We start from the raw sequence: 18,961 nt of genomic DNA, 5'->3' as shown, positions 1-18,961 counted from the left end.
GCTGCTATTCGACTTTGCTTTCCACAATCTCTAGGGATGCTCAGCACAGTGCCCATGTATTGATTGATATTGGAGTCTCACAAGCCTTTTTTTTTTTTTTTTTTTTGCAGAGTCTAGCTTCAAACCACTCTATTTTCAAACCTCCTTCCCATCAGGCTTCAAGGAAAAGCTTGAGGCCACCCAGCCCAGGTTCAAGAACTATTTTTTTTTTTGAGACCAAATGCAAAAAATCTGTGTGTCACTAATGGCTAGGAAGACAATCTCTACACGTTCCACATTTTTGGTTTGGGGTTGTATAGATGGGGTGCTATATTTCTTCCGTTCATTTGACAAGACATTTGGGGGGGGGACTAAGTAAACATAGCAACAAGATCTGTGCCCTGGGCAGCTTGCTTCCCAGTGTCTCTATGGCTGAGAATACGAGACCAACAAATAACACGTAGGCAAATAAATGGACAAATCATTTCAGCCCAGTCCACAGTTTTGGACTGAGTACTCAGCGACTTAACTACGCTTCTCTAACTCGGCACGAGTTTCAGGCTCCCCCCGTAACGATGGTGACGGAGGCAGCAATCCATTCACCGCCGTCCACGTAGGGAGAGAGGCTGGAGAGGCGGCGGGCCGGACACCAGCCCCATGCGGCTCCTGGGAGCGGAGAAGAGCGATGCGTACGGACCACAACACCTGGTCCGGGCCTGGCCCCCGCGAGGAGCCTGAGGCCCAGGAGCCGCAGACCCCCGAAGCGCAGCCGGCGCGACAGCCGGCGCGCACATACCCTCCGTCGACCGGCGGCAGTTGCGGCCCGCGTCACGAGGCACTTCCGGCGTGCGTCGGGGCGGCCGGATGACGTGGCTGAGTCAGAGGAAGAGGCTGGTAGGCCGGGGGGGCGGGGGAGGCTCGGGGCGGCGGTGACGGCGACGACGGCGGCGGCGGCGGCAGAGGAGGAGGCAGCGGCTGGGCCCGAGCCCCGTGCGTCTGTCCGCGTCCCGTGGATGCGAATCGGCCGCGGCAGAGGCGGAGGCGGAGTCGGTGGGCCGGCGCCGGGCCTGTGGGAGCGCGGAGGATGAGGCCGCTGCCGGGTGCTCCTGGCGTGGCGGCGGCCGCCGCGCTGTTGCTGCTGTTGCTGCCCCGGGCCCGAGCGGACGAGCACGAACACACGGTGAGGCGTCTCCGGCCCGTTCCCCGGCCGCCGCCCCGGTCGGCCCGCTGCAGCCCGGAGGCCTGCCCGTGGTTTTCTTCCGGTCGGGCCTGGCGGAGCAGGAACCGCGGGAGCTGGGAGGAGGCATTTCCGTGCGCTTCGGGGCAGGCCTCCGTCCGCGGCCCGGCGGCCCTCGGAGCCCTGGCCTCGGGTCCCGCCACGCCCCGGGGGCTGGGAGCTGGGATGGGGTGGGAGTGTGAGGAGACTCGGGTAGGACTGTTCCGGGCCTGGGGCCCGTGTCCCCCAGGGAAGCGATCGCTGTCGGGCTTCTGGGGCGAACGACACAGCAGAAGATGGATGCATCGCGGCCATCCGTCACTCGCCAACCAGGAAATACCCGCCACTTTACGGTCCGCGCCGGTCTTTATTTACCCGTCTCCTCGATGCCCCAACCGGATTAAAGCCACCGTGTTCCTGACCCCGGGGAGACCGGTTTACACGTGTGCAGGCTGCGAGCCTAAACGCATCTCTTCGCGGGGTCTTCCGTGTAACTTTGTCCTCATCCCTCCAGGCCCCCGGGTGATTTTCCACCTCGAGAGGGGGTATCATTAATGCAGCTTAGGATCCTAAAAGGTGTGGGTTGGGGGGAGGGGGGAGGAGTGTCAGGCCAGGCCTCGGCATCTTCTCTTTTTGCATGTGGTCTGAAGTTGATTGGCGGTTTATTTAATTGCATTTTCTCATCAAAGCGTGGATGTTAACTACTCCTGGAGTGGTTTTCATTTAGAACTGTAACTCCACGGTTTCACCTTAATCGACTCGAGGAAGCCTAGATAGTCAGGCGGAATTAAGAAGGGTGCTTGGGGAGTGATCCTTATTTTTATTTTTTATGCCTTTACTTATTATCACTAGGATTTTGTCTAGTTGTGTATGTACCAAGTCGGAAAGATTTGTTAAGATCTGTGTTTTAAGAACTGAGACAATCCCATATCTACTTAGTGGGTCTGGTTTTAGATTTTATTTGCTATTAATACAACTTTATTCTGTTCCCTGGGTTAGTTGGACACTTACGTAAGCTAATAACTCTTAAACTTTTGAACAGTTTGCTTTCAGTCACTTCCAGAATTTTCTTGTCTGTAAAGCTGTACTTTTTCTTCCCTTAAGACACAAATAGTGAATTGATAACATGTTCTGTGTTACACTTGTGTCTTCAACCTTAAAATAATTTTGTTCAGAGGTTAAATAGTCTTTGTTATTGTTTTTGTTTCCTGTCAGGTAACTTGTCTTTAGGTGCAAGATGGCCGTAGGGTATACAGGAATATGTATGGATTGGGGTCATTACTTTCCAGTTTCCAATGGTTATCCTCTCAGTCAATGGTATTATTACTAATACTTTTTCTGATTTTTTTTTTTTTGGGTCCGGTTGTGGGGTCTGAACTCTGGGCCTGGACACTGTCCCTCAGCTCTTCAGCTCAAGGCTAGCACTCTACCACTTGAGCCACAGCGCCACTTCCGGCTTTTTTCTTTTTGCTTATGTGGTGCTGAGGAATAGAACCCAGGGCCTCATGCAAGCTCTCTACCACTGAGCCACCTTCCCAGCCCTCTGATTTTTTTTTTTGTTTGTTTAACTTTGGAGAAGTTACTTTGTAAAATTCCAATCTTTCCTTTACCTATAGTTCCACTGTCTAGACATACAAACTCAAGATATTCTTTATTGTGTTTTATACTCTTTCAAGTAGAGAAGACTATTTACATGTAATTCAATAAATCTAAAATATAAACACCAACTTTAATGAAACTTTATTGTTATGAAAGTCATTTTATCTTATTTTGTTTTGGGAATGCAACCCAGGTCTTCACAAACTGGACAAGCACCCTACCACACTGGGAGCTACATGCACACTCAATGCCTCAAAGATAGTATTATTTGTTTGTCATGGGCTTGAACTCAGCGTCTGGGTGCTGTTCCTGAGCTTTTTTGCTCAAGGCTCCACAACTCCACTTCCAGTTTTTAGGTGGCTAATTGGAGATCAGAGTCTCATTGCCTTTCCTGCCCAGTCTGGCTTCCAAAGATGATCCTCAGATGTCAGCTTCCTGAGTAGCTAGGATTACAGGTGTGAGCCACCAGTGCCTGGCTCCAAAAAGATTATTGGATGTCAGAAAAGAAAATGTGCCATATATGTGGTGATTTCTGGACAAAAATTTAGAATCCATAATTATTTTGTTGCATGTCTGTGTTGATTTGCTTTCATGTGATTATCCTTTACTAATTAAGCAAGACTTATAGGAAGAATAACATTGATATGTATGAAGTTCAAATGAGTTTCATTTGTATTTTTTTTTTTGCCATTCACAGTCTTTTCCTTTTTCTAAGTTTTCTTGAAAATATTTCTTGAAAACTAGACATTCATCTTTGCCAAGGAACTACTAGAAGAGTAGTGAATGGTCAGGTGAATTCTTTTTTTTTTTTTTTTTTTAAACATCAACAAGGCAGAAGTAACTAGTGAAGAAAGAATGATGGAGTAGGAGACAAATTGCCAAGGGAATGTTGCAGAGTGGGTGTTTAATAAATACTTGTAAATTGAATTATTAAAGAACAGCTTTCAGGAGCCAAAGCTTGTCCTTTAGATTCGCTTTCTGTGAAGATCATTTCTAGATAGAAATAGTAAGTAGAATGGTTTATAGCAATATATGCTGGGGCACAGTTATAAGTGCTTTGTACATCTTAACGCACATTAAACGTATATTGATGACCTTGTAGAGGGGTTAGGATGTAGCTTAGTTGCAGAGTGCTTGCTTACTATATATAAGGCTCAAAGTTTGAGCCCCAGCATTGCAGTAAGGTCAATTAACTAATAATATTGTGATATAAGTAGTATTCTTTTTGTATGTGGTAAACTGGCCAGAGAGGTTGTCACTTGCATGAGGCCATACACAGTAGATATAAAAGTAGGTATAGGGGTAGCCTTTGGCAGAGTTAATAGTCTTCAGTCAAACTCAGCCTAGTCAAACTCCTCTCTCTTAAAAATAGATGTATAAAATAGTATCAGAATGAGTATTCATTGTTAGAATTTTCAAGTGGTTAAAGATACCTCTGATCTGGTTGGGTAGGTAGGTGTCCTCTTCCTCCCTCAGCAGTGTATGTGTGTGTCCTCCCTTGAAGAAGCTGTGTACTTAATAAAGGATGAGAATCTTCCTCAGTAGTGTAGGGAGGGCCATTATTGAGTCAAGGGCATATAAGTAGCTAAACTCTTTTGCCAGACCTTCCAAATAAGCTCCATTCTGGGTTTGGGTTTGCATTAAAGATGGATAGGCCCTCATAGATGGGCCACAAAGTGTATTTGACCTGAACTCACAATGCTCTGCTGTTACTTTAATTTTTAAAAACATTATCTCCAATTAAAATATTGAAAATTACCTTCAAATAAAAATTATGTACAGTTATCTTAATTTTTTTTGTTGTTGGTTGTGGGGTTTGAACTTTGGACCTGGGCACTGTCCCTCAGCTCTTCAGCTCAAGGGGAGCACCCCACCATTTGAGCCGCAGCGCCACTTCTGGTTTTCTGGTAGTTAATTGGAGATCAGAGTCTCACGGGGACTTTCCTGCCCACGTTAGCTTTGAACATCGATCCTCAGATCTCAGCCTCCTGAATAGCTAGGATTACAGGCATGAGATACCGTTGCCCTGCTGTTAGTTATCTTAATTCTTGAACAAGGAGTCCTGCCTTTTTTTTTTTTTTTTTAAATTGATAGGGTCTCCATGTTGTCCTGGCTGCCTGCATTAAAAAAAAAAATCATGTTACTCAGGATCTTACCCCTTAAGGTCTAGCCTTAAGAGTCCTAGCCTCAAATTACTGACTGAGCTCAAATAATAGTTGTGCATAGCCAGTACTACAAGTGTGTGCTACTATCTTGCACTATAATTTTTATTTTGTATTGGGCTCCACAAATTATCTGGTCCTAAGAATGTGTAGTTACTATCTGCCATTCCAGAACACCCCCTCCCCCCTTTTTCTCTACCTACTGAATTAGGCATCAGTTAACTATGTGACCCATATAGTATTCTTTATATGCTCATTCTGGTATGATTCTCAATAAATGTCTAGAGAATTATATACACACCTAATATATGTGTGTGTGCTTTTAATTTATAAAATTGAATTGTGGATTATAGGACATTGCTTATTAAGAATAGAGGGTATTTTTATTCACGAAGGTTTTAAAGTAATTGAATGTTCATGAAAACGTCTTTTTAGGCAATTGAAAGGTGTCTAGTGTGTGATTTGTGTCTGATCAAATCACAAGGACACATCTAGAGTTAAATTGTCATGCCTTCTAAGATCCAAAGGACTCCATTCAAAAGTACTTCAGCAGTGTCTAACAACTGTAATCCTAGCTACTCAAGAGGTTGAGATCTGAGGATGTGGTTCAAAGCTAGTCCGGACAGGAACGTTTATGAGACTCATCTCCAGTTAACCACCAAAGGCCAGAAGTGGAGTTGTGGGTCAAGTGGTAGAGTGAGGAAAAAAGCTCAAGGACAACTCCCAGATACTGAGTTCAAGCCCCAGGACAAGCACATGTACACATATTGAGAAGCATGGATTTTTAGAAGTAGGGAGTTTAAGTGATACAAATGGGTCAGGATGTTGAGGTGTCATGTAGGCATAAGAACTCCAACTCAAAAACAACTCAACAAGGCAGTTTACTTCATCAGGAGGGTGTGCCACCAACCAAAAAATCAAGCACAGAAAGTGCATGGGCTGCTTCCTTTTTATTCCTAACACAGCAAGCCCTGCCCCTGTGCTCAAATTGGTGGAGCTGAAGTTCACAGTCTGTTCATTAGGCTATTTTGAAGAGGGTAGGATGTCTTAATTACTCATACCCTTTGCAGATTGAGCAACCTGAGATGTCCCTTAATTATACCCTCGGATACTTTCTTTACTTGCTGATACTGTCTTAGCAAAATAATTAGCAAGACCCAAGCTACTATGCTTGGAAATGCCATAATTTGGGGTCCTATTTTTGGCCACACTGAATGATAGTTTATTTAGGTACAAAGCTATTTTAAGAGAAAACAGTTGTCTCAAGAGACTATTAAAAAATATAGTTCTAATTCCAGTGTGTTTTGAATGATTGAAGTCCATTGAAACTATAATGAAATATTTCAGAAATGGATTTTGTTTTCTCTCATAATGTGTTTTAATGGTCATTTCCATTAAAATGAAGTATAGCATTTGAGTACATCAAGATTCTGCTGATCAGTATAATTTCTGATTTCTTTATTCAAATTTTACAGAATACCCCTCCCTCCACTTTCTTACTAACACATAGATATTTAATAAGAGTGGTCCAGGTTTGGTGACCTCTTGAGAAAAAGCCATGTCTAGGGATTAGAATACATTAAATAGTTTCTTAGGAAAGATTTTTATTTTAAGTCAGATTAGACTCAAATGGGGAGGAGGTTGTTCACCATTTAGTAACATCTTTAATTGTTTTGTACAACTGCTTTTTCATCTTTCTTTGATTTAATTTGGCTCATTGGTTAATGACGCTGAATGGGAGTCAGAGAAAATAGTCTATACTTGTAATTTTTTTTTTTTTCCGCCATGGGGCTGAACTCAGGGCATGGGCACTGTCCCTGAGCTCTTTTGCTCAAAACTAGTGCTCTACCACTTTGAGCCACAGCTCCATTTCTGGTTTTCTGGGGGTTAATTGGCAATAAGTCTTGTGGACTTTACTGCGCGGGCTGGCTTTGAACTGCAGGTCTCATATCTCAACCCCCTGAGTAGCTATGAATATAGGCATGAACCACCAGTGCCTGGTCTATACTTGTAAATTTGATACTAATTAATTAAATAATAGGAAAATTATATGTATACATATACATGTATATACACATGTGTATATATACACACATATACACTCATATACACACATACGTGTGTGTGTGTGTGTAAGACAGGATCTTACTAGGTGGCCCAGACTGGCCTAAAACTAGCTATGTAAACAGAGCTGTCCACAAACTCACCTTCCTTCTGCCTCAAAACTACCGAGTGCTGAGATTACAAGTTTGTGAACTACCATGCCCTGTGAGAGAATTGTTGTACTTGGCATAGTACACTTATTCTCAGGGACAATCAAGGTTAGAGATGAAAAGTAAACACTTTGGTCCTATTAGTTAACATATGTATATAAAAATAATCAGTTAAACCTGTTGAAATTGTTTTAGGAAGAAGGTAGAGAAATGAGGGAGAAATCCTGGGAATGGGGTCAGTTTGCTTGGGGCACAATGAATGTATGGAAAGGTCAAAACAAACCCCTCTGTACAAGTAAAATATGTTAATAAATCTTTAAAAAGTTGAAATTTTAAGTTTGTTTTATTTTGATTATAGTCTACATAAAAAGGAGCAGTATAAAAGATTATTTCTAATTGCTATTTCAGTCCTCAGAATTTTAGACTACATGATGATAATATACTTTATTGTAGTTCTTGTCTCATCTACTCGATCTTCTCCAGTGTATTACGGTTGGTAACTCTTGTCCTATGTTTCGTTTGTATAAAATAAATACTCTTTTAAAAATCTTCTAAAAGAGAGCCGGGTGCTGGTGGCTCACGCCTGAAATCCTAGCTACTAAGGAGGCTGAGATCTGAGGATTCCAGTTTAAAGCCAGCCCCAAAGGAAAGTCCATGAGACTTATCTCCAATAAACTAGCAGGAAAAAAAACAACAACAACAAAAAGCCCAGAAGTGGTGTTGAAGTTCAAGTGGAGAATGCTAGCTTTTAGCTGAAGAGCTGAAGGACAGCGCCCAGGCCCACAGTTAAAGCCCCACGATCAACCAAAAAAAAAGTTAAAAAACTTACAAGGGATATGTGTAGAAAAAAATATATTTTCTAGAGATACAAGACAGTTCTGCATACTCAACAAGATTCATGACCAAGTTCTGGTTAATAGGTACTCTCATTCACCCCGTGTTACTTCTCATGTCTCTGATGAAATACTCCTATAATCATTGCACATACCACTTAATGCAAATATGTTAAAACTTTTACTGAGTAATCAATGAACCTTATATTTAAGCATTTCTTCACTGTTTTCCCATCTTAAATCCCATATTATATATTTGTCATGTACATTGTGTTATGCAGAGAATGTTTTGCCTTGGTACACAGGTATCAATTCTAATACTACTTTTAGTCAGGGATATTGGTTGTTTTAGAGCATTGGTTATTTTTGTTTTTGGACAGGGTCTTGCTGTGATAGTCTAGGCCAACTTCAAGCCCAGACTGGCCTTGAACTCAGTATTATCCTGCTTCAGCCTCCTGAGTACCTGTACCACTGTGCTTGGCTTGCACACTGTTTTCAGAATACTGAAGGTATATAGCAAAAAAGGAACACTTGGATTAGTGCTTCATGGTCTTGAGCATTGGGACAGGTGCATAATGACTTAATATTTATTATCCTCCCCAAATGAAAAGAATATTATGAATATATGGCTATTAAATATTAATATTTAATATTTTAATACTTCATACATGATTCAGACCTTTATTCATATATAATTATTATCTGTAGTTGTTTTTCTGAACTCATTTGAAGCAGCTTATGATTTTCTTTTTTTTGCCAGTCATGGGGCCTGAACTCTGGGCCTGGGCGTTGTCCCTCAGCTCTTCAGCTCAAGGCTAGCACTCTACCACTTGAGCCACAGTGCCACTTCTGGCTTTTTCTGCTTATGTGGTGCTGAAGAATCGAACCCAGGGCCTCATGCATGCAAGGCAAGCACTCTACCACTGACCCACCTTCCCAGCCCAGCTTATGATTTTCTATATTGTTATTTACCTTGACTCATATATATATGGTGTATATATATGTATATATATGTGTGTGTGTGTATATATATATATATATCTATAACTTTTTTTTTGTCGGTTGTGGGGCTTGAACTCTGGGCCTGGGTGCTGTCTCTCAGCTCTTCTGCTCAAGGCTAGGGCTCTACCACTTGAGCCACAGCCCCACTTTCGGTTTCCTGGTGGTTTATTGGAGGTAAGAGTCTCAGCCATGGGGCTGGGAAGGTGGCTCAGTGGTAGAGCACTTGCTTTGCATGCCTGAGGCCCTGGGTTCGATTCCCCAGCACCACATAAGCAAAAAGAAAAAAGCTGGAAGTAGCGCTGTGGCTCAAGTGGTAGAGCACTAGCCTTGAGCTGAAGAGCTGAGGGATAGCGCCCAGGCCCAGAGTTCAGGCCCCATGACCGGACCCAAAAAAAAAAAGAGTCTCAACCATGATCCTCAGATCTCAGCCTTCTGAGTAGATAGGATTACAGGTGTGAGCCAGCAGCACAGTCTTATCTGTTACCTCAATCCTTTTTCTCTATTGTTAATCATTTGCTTATTTATTCTACTTAGAGGAAAGGAGAATATTTTGTCTTTATATCCTTAGTACGTGATCTAATGCTTGGTAGATGTCTTGTGTTTTTGATAGATGACATTTCTTGAGGAGCTATATAATGTCTTATATAAACAATGAGATATTATGTTTGAGGATAAAATGACAGATCTAAGTTGTGGTGGTATTTGATAACTTTTGGTTGAAAATGTTAATGATTAGTTCCAGTTAGAAGACTAGAGTTAAGAATTTATGTGGATTAGTTGGTAGCTTCCTTTTTCATGCTTTGTAGCAGCCTGCTTTAATTTATTCAATGTACATCTTCCCTTGAGAGATCAGTACGTCGAAAAGCTTTATTTATTTGGTGCTGGTCCTGCAGCTTGAAATCAGGGTCTAGATACTATCTCTGAGCTTCTTTTGCTCAAGGGTAGCATTCGTCTATGTTAGCCACAGCTCTACTTCTGGCTTTTTTTTTTTTTTTTTAAGTAGTTTAATTGGAATCTCTTCAACTTTCTTGCCTGGGTTCACTTTGAATTACAGTCCTCAAATCCAGCCTCCTGAGTAGCTAGGATTATAGGCATGAGCTACTGGAATCCAGCTCCAGTACGTCTTGTTCAAAGCAGAATCTTCTGTTATGATAACACATGGAATTTTGGCTTGAATGGGCTTATGGTAGTTTCATAGTATGTATGTTTTTTCTTTGTTCTTCTAGTCATTTTTTTCATATCTAGTACTTTGAACCAGTGGCTATGCAGTAACTAGAAGGTAGAGGGGGTTTTATTTATGTATCCTGGCAATGTTAGTTTCTTAGAGGGGAAGATATCTAACGATTACCATCTGGATAAGACATTTTTTGTGTTTTTTGTTTTTGGTCATGGGCCTTGAACTCTGGGCCTGGGCACTGGCTCTTCAGCTCAAGGCTAGTGCTTTACCACTTGAGCTACAGCGCCTCTTATGGTTTTCTGGTGGTTTATTGGAGATTAAGAGTCTCATGTAGGGGCTGGGAAGGTGGCTTAGTGGTAGAGTGCTTGCCTTGCATGCATGAGGCCCTGGGTTCAATTCCTCAGCACCACATAAGCAAAAAGAAAAAAGCCGGAAGTGGCGCTCAAGTGGTAGAGTGCTAGCCTTGAGCTAAAGAGCTGAGGGACAGCGCCCAGGCACAGAGTTCAGGCCCCACTACTGGACCAAAAAAATAAAAAAAAAGAGTCTCATGTATTTTCCTGCCTGAGCTGACTTTGAACTGTGATCCTCAGATCTCAGCCTCCTGAGTTGCTAGGATTACAGGCGTGAGCTACTGGTGCCCTTTAGTTGTTGGTTTTGTTTCCTTCCTTGTCTCTGTTAGCCTGTTGAATTACATTGATTTTGCATTTTTACCACTTACTTTTTATCTGTATTTATAATATAAATGTGAATTATGAACATATTATTATGAGCTATTGTTTTTTTAGATGTTATTTTCTATAAATTAACATTTAGAAAAACCGGAATCCTGCTGGGCACTAGAGGCTCATGTTATAATCCCAGCTATCTCTTATCTCCAATTAACTACAGGAAAACCTGAAGTGCTGCTCTGATTCAAGTGGTAGCCTTGAGCAAAGAGTTCAGGGACAGTCCAGGTCCTGAGCTTTGGTTACAAAAAGAAAAAGTGAATCCTGAGACCAGAATCAGAATATAATTTAAAAATCCACAAAGTTTGATTTTAAGGTGTGGACATAGATTATCAGAATGCAAACACACACACACATTCACTCCCCCCCCCCCCCCCCCCCCATGGTCCGTCTCTGAGCTTTGGTGCTTCTTTTGGCTCAAGGCTAATACTCTACCACTTGAGCCATAGCACCACTTCTGGCTTTTTCTGTTTATGTGGTACTGAGGAATTGAAACCAGGGCTTTGTGAATGCTAGGCAGGCGCTCTACCACTGAGCCACATTCCCAGCCGAGAGAGAGACAGAGACAGAGACAGAGAGAGAGAGAGAGAGAGAGAGAGAGAGAGAGAGAGAGAGAGAGAGAGAGAGAGAGAGAGAGAGAGAGAGAGAGAGAGAGAGAGAGAGAGAGAGACACGCTCTACCACTGAGCCACATTCCCAGCCCCTAGATAATGTGTGTGTGTGTGTCCCTGAGGTGCTTTGCTCAAGGCTAGTTACCACCTCTGGCTTTTTGATGGTTTATTGGAGTTAAGAATCTCATGGCTTTGAACTCCAATCCTCAGATCTTAGCCTCCTGAGTAGTAAGGATTACTGGCATGAGCCACCAGCACCCTGCTAGCTTATATTTCTTGAGCACAGAAAATACACCTTTATTTTGAATAGATAATAAATATTCTCTTATTTGAGTTCATTAAAAAATACATATTATTTGCCTTTTTTGTTTCAGTATCAAGATAAAGAGGAAGTTGTCTTGTGGATGAATACTGTTGGGCCTTACCATAATCGCCAAGAAACATATAAGTACTTTTCACTTCCATTCTGTGTTGGGTCAAAAAAAAGTATCAGCCATTACCATGAAACTCTAGGAGAAGCACTTCAAGGAGTGGAGTTGGAATTTAGTGGTCTGGATATTAAATTTAAAGGTAAGTCTGTCTTAATAGTCTCTATAGTCTATTACATAAGTAATAGATTATAGGCTAGGTTGTTGTACCTTCACACTATTGACATTGAGGCCTGGAATTTTTTTTTGTAGGGTGTTAACAAAGCAAATTTTTAATAAAATTATCTAAAATATATCTGAGAAGTGTTTTCTAGTTAACTCTGTAGTTGATTATACATGTGGACAGGAAAGCCTTCATAGATTCCTGATGAAGTCATTTCTGGAATTGTAATGGGCTGTATGTTTACATTTTAACAAACTATGTAAATCAAATTCAGACTTGTACCATTGGATTTGGCATGTATTTTTTAATACTGTATCAATTTACCCTCTCAACAATATATTTAACATATTAAATGTATCAATATATTAAATATAAATATATAAAATATGTATTTAAATATCTTGTCAAACGTGAAGAGAGAATTCTTATCTGTTTATAATTGAATCTTACCAGGTTTTGTGAATGTGTGTATACTTTTTATATTCCTCAGGGAAGTATGTCAGTGTGTATTTCCTGCATAGATATTTTCAGTATGTACCATGAGCTAAAGTTTGAGAAACTGAAAATTTTGAGTACCTTACTTACATTAGTAATAGGGATGGATTTCATTATATTTTCACACATTTATAATATACTCTAAGTAAACTCACCCTCTCCATCATTCTTCCCCTATCATTCTTCTTTCTCAAAACAGTTTCAACAAGTTTCACTGTTCTGTTTTTATAGGCTTTACAGGATCTTTGCTTATATATCTTGCTTATTGAAAAGAGCATGGATTTTATAGTCAAATTCTGAATTTTAGTCCTATTTTATTATATAGATTTTAGTAAAGTTGTTTACTCCAGTGTTTACTTCATTGTGTAATATGAATTAGTAATTGTCTTTGGATTTTTTTTAAAGTATATTTTGGAGACAAGGATTTGAAATGAGATATAATTAACAATATTAAATTTGAATTGTTTAATTATATTTTAAAAGATTTTTTTGCTATTGTTTTTGAAAATGGGTATACATAAGCATATACACACATACATGAATGCACATATAGTCCTTCCAATAATGTCCCTTGGGACTTAATTATGAAGTTAAGTTGTAAATTTAAACCACAAGTTGTGTGGCCTATAATTTTATTAGTTACTGTAAGTATGCCCTGAAGCTTGAGCTTTAATTTAATAAGGTAATTGAAATATTTAATCACAAAGAAGAAACTTAAACTAGTATTTATTTACTTAAAGTGTATTTATTCACCTACTTTCTCCTTTGCATTTGGTTGAAAATTGTAAAGAACAATCACCAAGAGAGTAAGCAGAAAACCCCAAGTCCTACTTCGCTACGAAGACTGCATCAAATTTTGAAATCCTCACTGCTATTTTCTAAAGAATAGTACTTATTCAGAATATTTATCTATTTATTTATTTATTTCGCCAGTCCTGGGGCTGAACTTGGGGCCTGGGTGTTGTCCTCAAGCTTTTTTTTTGCTCAGGGTTATTAGCACTCCACTACTTGAGCTACAGTGCCACTTCTGCCTTTTTCTGAATAGATTAGTGGAGCTAAGAGTCTAATGACCTTTCCTGCCCAGGCTGTCTTTTAACTGAGATCCTTAAATCTCAGCCTCTTGATTAGCTAGAATTACAGATGTGAGCCACCTATGCCTAGTGAGAATGTTTAACCTTTACCCTTGCTAGTTACTTGAGGCTGAGATGAAGAAATTGCTAAATCTAGAGGAAAGTAGTTCAAAAAAGTAGGACTTAATGCTAGGTGCTGGTGGCTCATGCCTGTAATCCTAACTACTTAGAATGCTGAGTTCTGAGGATTGCAATTCAAAGCCAGCCCAGGCAGGAAAGTCCGTGAGACTCTTGTCACCAGTTAATAACCAGAAAACTGGAAATAGAGCTGTGACTCAAAGTCTGCCTTGAGCAGAAGAGCTCTGTGACAGAGCCCATGCCCTGAGGTCAAGCCCCATGACTGGCAAAAAAAAAAGGGGGGTACGTTGTCATACTTGATGCGTGCCCCTGGTCTCTGTCTGTGTTACATCCTATCTCATTAAAAAATCACAGTGTACTTGGTTAAAAAGTGAAGAAGGAGGGAATTTGTATTTCTTTTCAGACTAAGCTACAGATCTTTAGATTGAAAGAGGAACTAACTAGGTAGTTAAGTGGTTCTTTGGAGACTTATTAACTCTATACCTTCAGCATGGATATACTGCTAAAAACAATTGCTGAATTAAGTGGGCCAGGTAAAATAGTAAAGGCTGATTAGATGGTTCTTTCTCCTCTACTGGAGACTTTTGCTGCTCTCTTCAAGGATAAAGTTGATTATGCTTTGAAAAGTGTTTTTGATTGCTACTTGGTGCTGTTCCTAGGGTTTGACTATGAGTCTTTACCTGAAAAATCACTAAAAATACAGAAGGGAAAGGTCAGGGAGCATTGGCTCAAGTGGTGGAACACCTGCCTAGCAAGCCTGAAGCCTTGAGCTTGAGTTCAAATGCTAGTACAAATCAATTTTTAAAAAATGGAGATCTCTTCTCCATTGACTGATCTAGTTTTTGTCTCATCTTTTCTATCTATTTATCTATCTATCTATCTATCTAGCTATCTAGCTATCTAGCTATCTAGCTATCTAGCTATCTAGCTATCATCTATCTATCTATCTATCTATCTATTGCCTGTCGTGGGGCTTGAAACTCAGGACCTGGGCACTGTCTCTGAGCTTTTTTTGGCTCAAGGCTAGTGCTCTATCTACCACTTGAGCCACAACATCACTTCCTGCTTTTACTGTGTATGTGGTACTGAGGAAGGGAACCCAGAGCTTCACGCATGACAAGCAAGCACTCTACCACTGAGCAATAGTCCCAGTCCCTGTTTTAATTCTTTACTGACTTTAAGTAAGTTTTAGGTGAGAGAAGAAATATTTTTGCTAAAATCTGTTTTGTTAAATTGGAAGTATAGGAATATAATAGAATATTTTATCTTGGTTTTAACCCAAAGTCTCTTAGCCAGACGAAATAATTTGAATCTAAATTTTTTTGATTTTTGTATATATATATATATATATATATATATATATATATATTTTTTTTTTTTTTTTTTTTTTTTTTTTTTTTGTCGGTCGTGGGGCTTGAACTCTGGGCCTGGGCGCTGTCCCCTCAGCTCTTCAGCTCAAGGCGAGCGCTCTACCATTTGAGCTACAGCGCCACTTCCAGTTTTCTGGTGGTTTATTGGAGATAGGAGTCTCCTGCCCGGGCTGGCTTTGAACCACGATCCTCAGATCTCAGCCTCCTGAGTAGCTAGGATTACAGACGTGAGCCACCAGCACCCGGCTGATTTTTGTATTTTTGCACACTTTTAGTTATGATTATTTTAACACATGCCAACCAGTTTGATAAGTATGCTTTTTTTCTGTCCTTATTTGTGCCACTCATACCATTGTTTTCCTCCTGATTGAAAACTTTTTGTTAGTTTTCAAAGAAATGCATTCTTTTTCTTTCTGATTTTAACAGTGATATAACTTCACTGTATAAAATTTAGAAGGTACAAAAAATATAAATATCACTTGGATATAAGTACTATTAGCATTTTAGTATATTTTCTCCAATTTTTTCCTTCCTTTCTGTGTTCTTTGCATTCATCCACATTGTTCTAAAATACATGAAAGTCCAATCATTAACATTTTTCTTCTTAATCTTGTTTGTTTTGTGCCAGTACTGGAGCTTAAACTCAGGGCCTTCTATTCTTCGTCAGCTTTTTCATTTGCAACTGTGCTCTACCACTTGAGTTGTGCCTCCAGTTCAATATTCCATATTATATGATTTTTGTAAAAGAAGTTTGTGCTATTATTATGTACTTATTATGTGCCAGTGTTCTAAGCATTTCTTAACTTATTTATGTATAGTGTTTGTCCTAACTTTTTTCTCTTAACATTTTATGACTTACTCCTTACATCATTCCCCTTCGAAAAGTACATAGTATTTTTTAACTTGAATACTGTCATTTTTCTCCATTCACATACTCTGAGATATTTTGCTTTCTCCTTCCTTCCTCCTTTCCTTTTTTTTATTTTGCTATTAGAAATTACCATAGCTCAAGGATAGCACCTAGGCTCTGATGGGGTATGGGGTTCAAGCCCCAGTCTGGTACCCTCCTACACCCCCCCCCCCAAAAAAAAAGGAAAAAGAAAACATTTGGCTACCCTTACACCTAATATTTTAGTATACCTCTGAATCTCTCATTCCTATAAATTCAACGCCCAGGCCGAGTTCAAGCCCCACAACTGACAAAAAAAAAAAGCAAGTAATTTTTTAAGCCTGTTCTTAATACATCTTACCAAATCTAAAAAAATCTAAAAATCTAAATCTAAAAAAAGTTGCCTAACTTATGCCATTGATTATTAATCAATACTCTTTTATATAGGTTTAAAAACTTGGACTATACCAGTTTTTCTAGTCTTTGTTTTCCTTGAATTAATTTGGCAGTTGCTGAATGCATAATTGCAATCCAGCATTGTGGTAAGCTCTGGAAATACAAAATTCAGCCAGGAGCTGTGACTTGGGTTCTATTGACTCTGAAATTATACACTTAATTTTATATGAATCTGCAGTTGAGAGCAAGGGAAATGTGACTTTCATCAGATTCTCAAAGAATGATCAAGACAGGGACATTTAAGAACATTGTCAATACATTGGCACTTTCAGTTCTTAAAACAGCTCTGGGAAAGAATTAGCACAGTTGTTATGGTTCACACTTGAAGGAACTGCAGTTCACAGAAGTTAAATGACTTGCCTTTAATTGCTTAGTTAGCAAGTAGCATAGCTCAGACTAAAATTCATTTGTGTCCATTTCTTTATAAATGTGACTAGTTATTGTGACTGTCAAATACTGTTGAATTTGAGATGGAGACATTCTGATTGTCTAATTTAGTGATGCTGTCAAAAGAGAAGGTAAGCAAAGCAGGATGACTTGATACATTCTTAGACAACTCCTAATTATTACTACATCCTTTTCTCATTGCTCAGTGCCTATCATACTAGTGTGGCATTACTGGGAATTGATGACAGATGTATTGGTTTCTGGAATATGACCAAATCTTCCCTTCTGTTTGTAAAATATATACTAACATTTACCACTTCACTATTCTGCTTTAAAACTGTTTACATTGGTAAAATGTTAATTGCATCTTTTCCAGAGTTCATATATGTCTTTTATGTGAGAATGATACCCAATTGTAATTTTGAAGCAGCGATTTCTCATGATAGATTTGCAAATTGTTTTCCTGATACATGGCCTACTGATAATGATTTGACATATTCATACACATTGTATTAGTTATCTTCAAAGCAGTAACCTCCTGAGAGAAGTAATGTTTCGGTTGGGCAAGCAGGCTTTTCAGCTATTTGTAATGTTTGTATTTGCCTACATGCCTGAAAAGGAATCTCATTAAAATGCAGCCAACCAGTGTCCTTTCTACAGCCTGTCATGATGCTTTTCCCTTTTGCTACATTTTATTTTAGATTTTATGATCAGGGAAAGATAGCCTTCAAGACCTTTTTTGTCATTTTCTTCTGAGAGAGTCTGCTAAAAAACTTCACTTGTTTATGTTGACATTTCTTTATATGCACATGTGCACTCATGCACATACTGCTACACAAATGCATGTGAATGTACTTACTATACTATAATAAACAATAATTTTTCTTTGCCAAATAAGTGGAAAATTAAAGTTTTTTTTATACAATGTAGGGTACTAAGCAAGCATAGCTGATGGTAAAAAGAATATAATTTTCAAGGCCATATGGTGTTTTCTCAGGAGCTCAGATACTGGTCTGAGGTAGAGTGGTTCAGGCATACATGGCATAGGGAGCCTGGAGAGAAAGCCATGGGACTTAAGAAAGGGACAACAGGGCTGGGAAGTTGGCTCAGTGGTAGAGTGCTTGCCTTTCATGCCCGAGGCCCTGGGTTCGATTCCTCAGCACCACATAAGCAAAAAGAAAAAAGCCGGTAGTGGTGTTGTGGCTCAAGTGGTAGAGGGCTAGCCTTGAGCTGAAGAGCTGAGGGACAGCGCCCAGGCCCAGAGTTCAGGCCCCACGACTGGACCCCAAAAAAAAAAAAAAAAAAGAAAGGGACAACACTGTGGGTTGGTGAATCAGGGACTGCTCTGTTGGAGAGAGGGTCTGGGGATAGGAAAAACTTAGGGAACTTTCAGGTAGAGTTAACAGCCTGAGCAAAAATGTCCAGAGGCCAAGAGAGCATAGGATGTGTAGGAGTTTCAGGTAGTTGGGTTGGGTTAATAAGAACAGACTGAAGATAATAAATCTATTGAGAAACTGTCAAACTAGAGTTCAGGCTATGCAGCATCTTTTAAAAGCTTTGTACACGTAAGTGTCATGTTAATGACCATTATCATCATTTCTTTTTATTAATAGCAAAGAATCCAGAGATAGCTGTGGGGTGTTCCTGTTGCCCTCTGAGACTGTCCACTTAAGGCTGATGTTTCCCTTGGTACATTATTACTCAACGGAAGTCTTTTTTGGGGACTTCTTATTGACAGTTCTTCTATAGCTCTTGGTGTAGAAATGCTTATTAGCAATCTCATTTCCTAACTCTTGTTTCACTGTTCAGCCTCAGTTTTTCCCATTAAGAAAGTCCTAAATTCCCCCAAGGGACTGAAAGAAAATCTGCTTGAGAGTCACTGTTGGTAGACAAAGCTGTTTTCTTCTAGTTTGAGTGTAAGATGAGTATTTCCCTGCCCTCCTTCTTTTTGGTGATAGGCATTCTTTGTTGACATATGTTTTCCTTCTCCCGAGGGATGGAGTGGAGTGTATGTTGTAGAATGTGGAGTTATAACTTAGATTTTGATCT

General features: G+C 40.0%; 1 protein-coding gene across 1 annotated transcript in view; it reads left to right on the top strand.

Annotated features, from left to right (window-relative positions):
* Nucleotides 1–907: 907 nt before the first annotated feature.
* LOC138826173 (transmembrane 9 superfamily member 3) overlaps nucleotides 908–18,961 on the top strand; it is a 58,184-nt gene continuing 40,130 nt past the window's right edge. Inside the window, exons 1-2 of the mRNA XM_070021316.1 lie at nucleotides 908–1,159; nucleotides 11,891–12,086. Of these exons, the coding sequence (XP_069877417.1) occupies nucleotides 1,064–1,159; nucleotides 11,891–12,086 (292 nt within the window). The 5' untranslated portion in view covers nucleotides 908–1,063. The remainder of the gene's footprint in view (nucleotides 1,160–11,890; nucleotides 12,087–18,961) is intronic.

This window comes from Dipodomys merriami, unplaced genomic scaffold, assembly GCF_024711535.1.
Source record: "Dipodomys merriami isolate MVZ:Mamm:240054 unplaced genomic scaffold, mDipMer1.0.p SCAF_14, whole genome shotgun sequence".
NCBI classification, from domain to species: Eukaryota; Metazoa; Chordata; class Mammalia; order Rodentia; family Heteromyidae; genus Dipodomys; species Dipodomys merriami.
This window is presented reverse-complemented; position numbering and strand designations above follow the sequence as displayed.